General features: G+C 56.2%; 1 protein-coding gene across 1 annotated transcript in view; it reads right to left on the reverse strand.

Annotated features, from left to right (window-relative positions):
- The window catches only part of SON (SON DNA and RNA binding protein), a 31,173-nt gene extending 30,417 nt beyond the window's left edge, over positions 1-756 (reverse strand). The window contains 1 exon segment of the mRNA XM_060010353.1: positions 636-756. Coding sequence (XP_059866336.1) covers positions 636-712 — 77 coding nt within the window. The 5' untranslated portion in view covers positions 713-756.
- Positions 757-1,708: the final 952 nt, after the last annotated feature.

Below are 1,708 nucleotides of genomic sequence, written 5' to 3' on the forward strand. Positions count from 1 at the left end.
GTCCCCTTCCATCCTCACCTCGAATATTCTGTCAAAGTAGCTAACATTAATTTGAGCTGTTTTAATTCAAACTTCCAATCTATTAAACTATTAGAATGCTACCTGGTGGAAGCCACAGAACAGTAGGACCCAAATAATCTAATTAAAGGATCCCGACCCCCAAATGGTCTGAAGCTTGCAATAATAAAGCGGATTTAAGATTACCCAAGAAACGGCCGTTAGACCCCTTTCCGGTCAAAGACACCGGCCGGCGAAATCCGCGGAGGCAGAGAGGGGGAGGGGAAGCGCCGCGGCGGCTGAGGAGCTGAGGAAGGAACTAGGCCCGTCCCTGGTGGACAACCAGGCCTACAGTAGCTAAATGGTAGGGAATGACCAAACGGGGGAGAAGCCTGAGCATCCTAACTCGGTTCTAGAAGAGGGAGCCTGGGATTACCTCGGAAAGGGCGAAGTTCCTCGCTGGGAAGGGAGGGAGCGGACGGGGGTGGGGGGGGGCCGGAAAATGGATCCCAGGCCCAGGCGGGGCTGTAGCCGGGCCTAAGACGAGGAACGACAGCGTCCCTGAAGAAAGGTGCCACGGACGGCTACGTGAGGCCCTATCGGTCCCTTGGGAGCAGAAGAGCCTGGGAAGCGTTTACCTTGAAAGCTCCTGTTGAATTTCCCGGAATTTACTGACCACGAAAGACCTAAAAATCTGCTCGATGTTGGTCGCCATGGCGTCCGCTCCGTTCTCTCAACTCCTCCTCACTAGTCCTCCAGGCTCCCAGCATGCCTCGGGAGGAGGCGCAGCGGCCAATTCCGTCTCTAGCCGTCCTGATTGGCTCCTGTGGGAGCGCCCAGTCCGGCACGCTCCGCCTCTGAACCAATCAGTGAGCACGGCCCCGCTCTCCTCCGCTGTTTCTGAGCGTCTGGGGTAGAGCTGCTGACGTTTGCGCCGCGCACGACTATGTCCGCCATGTTAGTGACTGACGCAGGCGCCATTACAGGAGAAGTCTCTCTAGAGGCGACTGTCTGCTTAAGCTGTCAGTCTTCAACAGTGTTTGGGGGCCTTAAGAGGTTTATTTTGGTCACTAAACACCCTAGATTAAATTCCGTGAGGAAAGGGAGCAAGGAGGGCAACATGGTGTTTGACCGGGGACTCCAACTGTCCCGGATGGCACCGAGTTTCGGCAGGGAGATCCATCCGGGAAAACATTAATCAGCGCTTGCCCCCATACGAAGAATACGTTTTTACCGCCATCTGCCTCCCGTGGCATCCTATTATTGGCCTCGGCTTTTTTTTTCGTTTTAGCATTAGGCCAGAGGTCCTGAACCACGTGTGTTCAAACCTTGGTGCATTTTAATCTCGTCAGGAGCCAGGCGTGTCACGAGACTTTTGCACGGTAGCTGGTCAGTCCTGACTCGTGAGCAACACACAATTAGCTGAACATGGGTTAAGCATTTTGGTGCTCCCCCTCCTCAGAGCTCAGGAGGCTCTGGAAGAAGCGAAGAGACGTTACGTGGCACCTGACCCTACAGTGTTACATTGTAAACTCGCTAGGGCTTGGGAGCTTTGCTCTGGGGGAGGTTCAGGCCGCGCCCGAGAGCGGGAGGGAATCACTCTCGATTACCTCGCGGTGGGGCCCACTGGCCACACCGACCAATGGGGAAGCGAAGCCAGCCGGGGGCGGGGCAGGTGGGCGGGGGGCGTGCGCGCCGGATCCCATCGGCC

This window comes from Delphinus delphis, chromosome 4 (assembly GCF_949987515.2).
Source record: "Delphinus delphis chromosome 4, mDelDel1.2, whole genome shotgun sequence".
In the NCBI taxonomy this organism is placed as follows: Eukaryota; Metazoa; Chordata; class Mammalia; order Artiodactyla; family Delphinidae; genus Delphinus; species Delphinus delphis.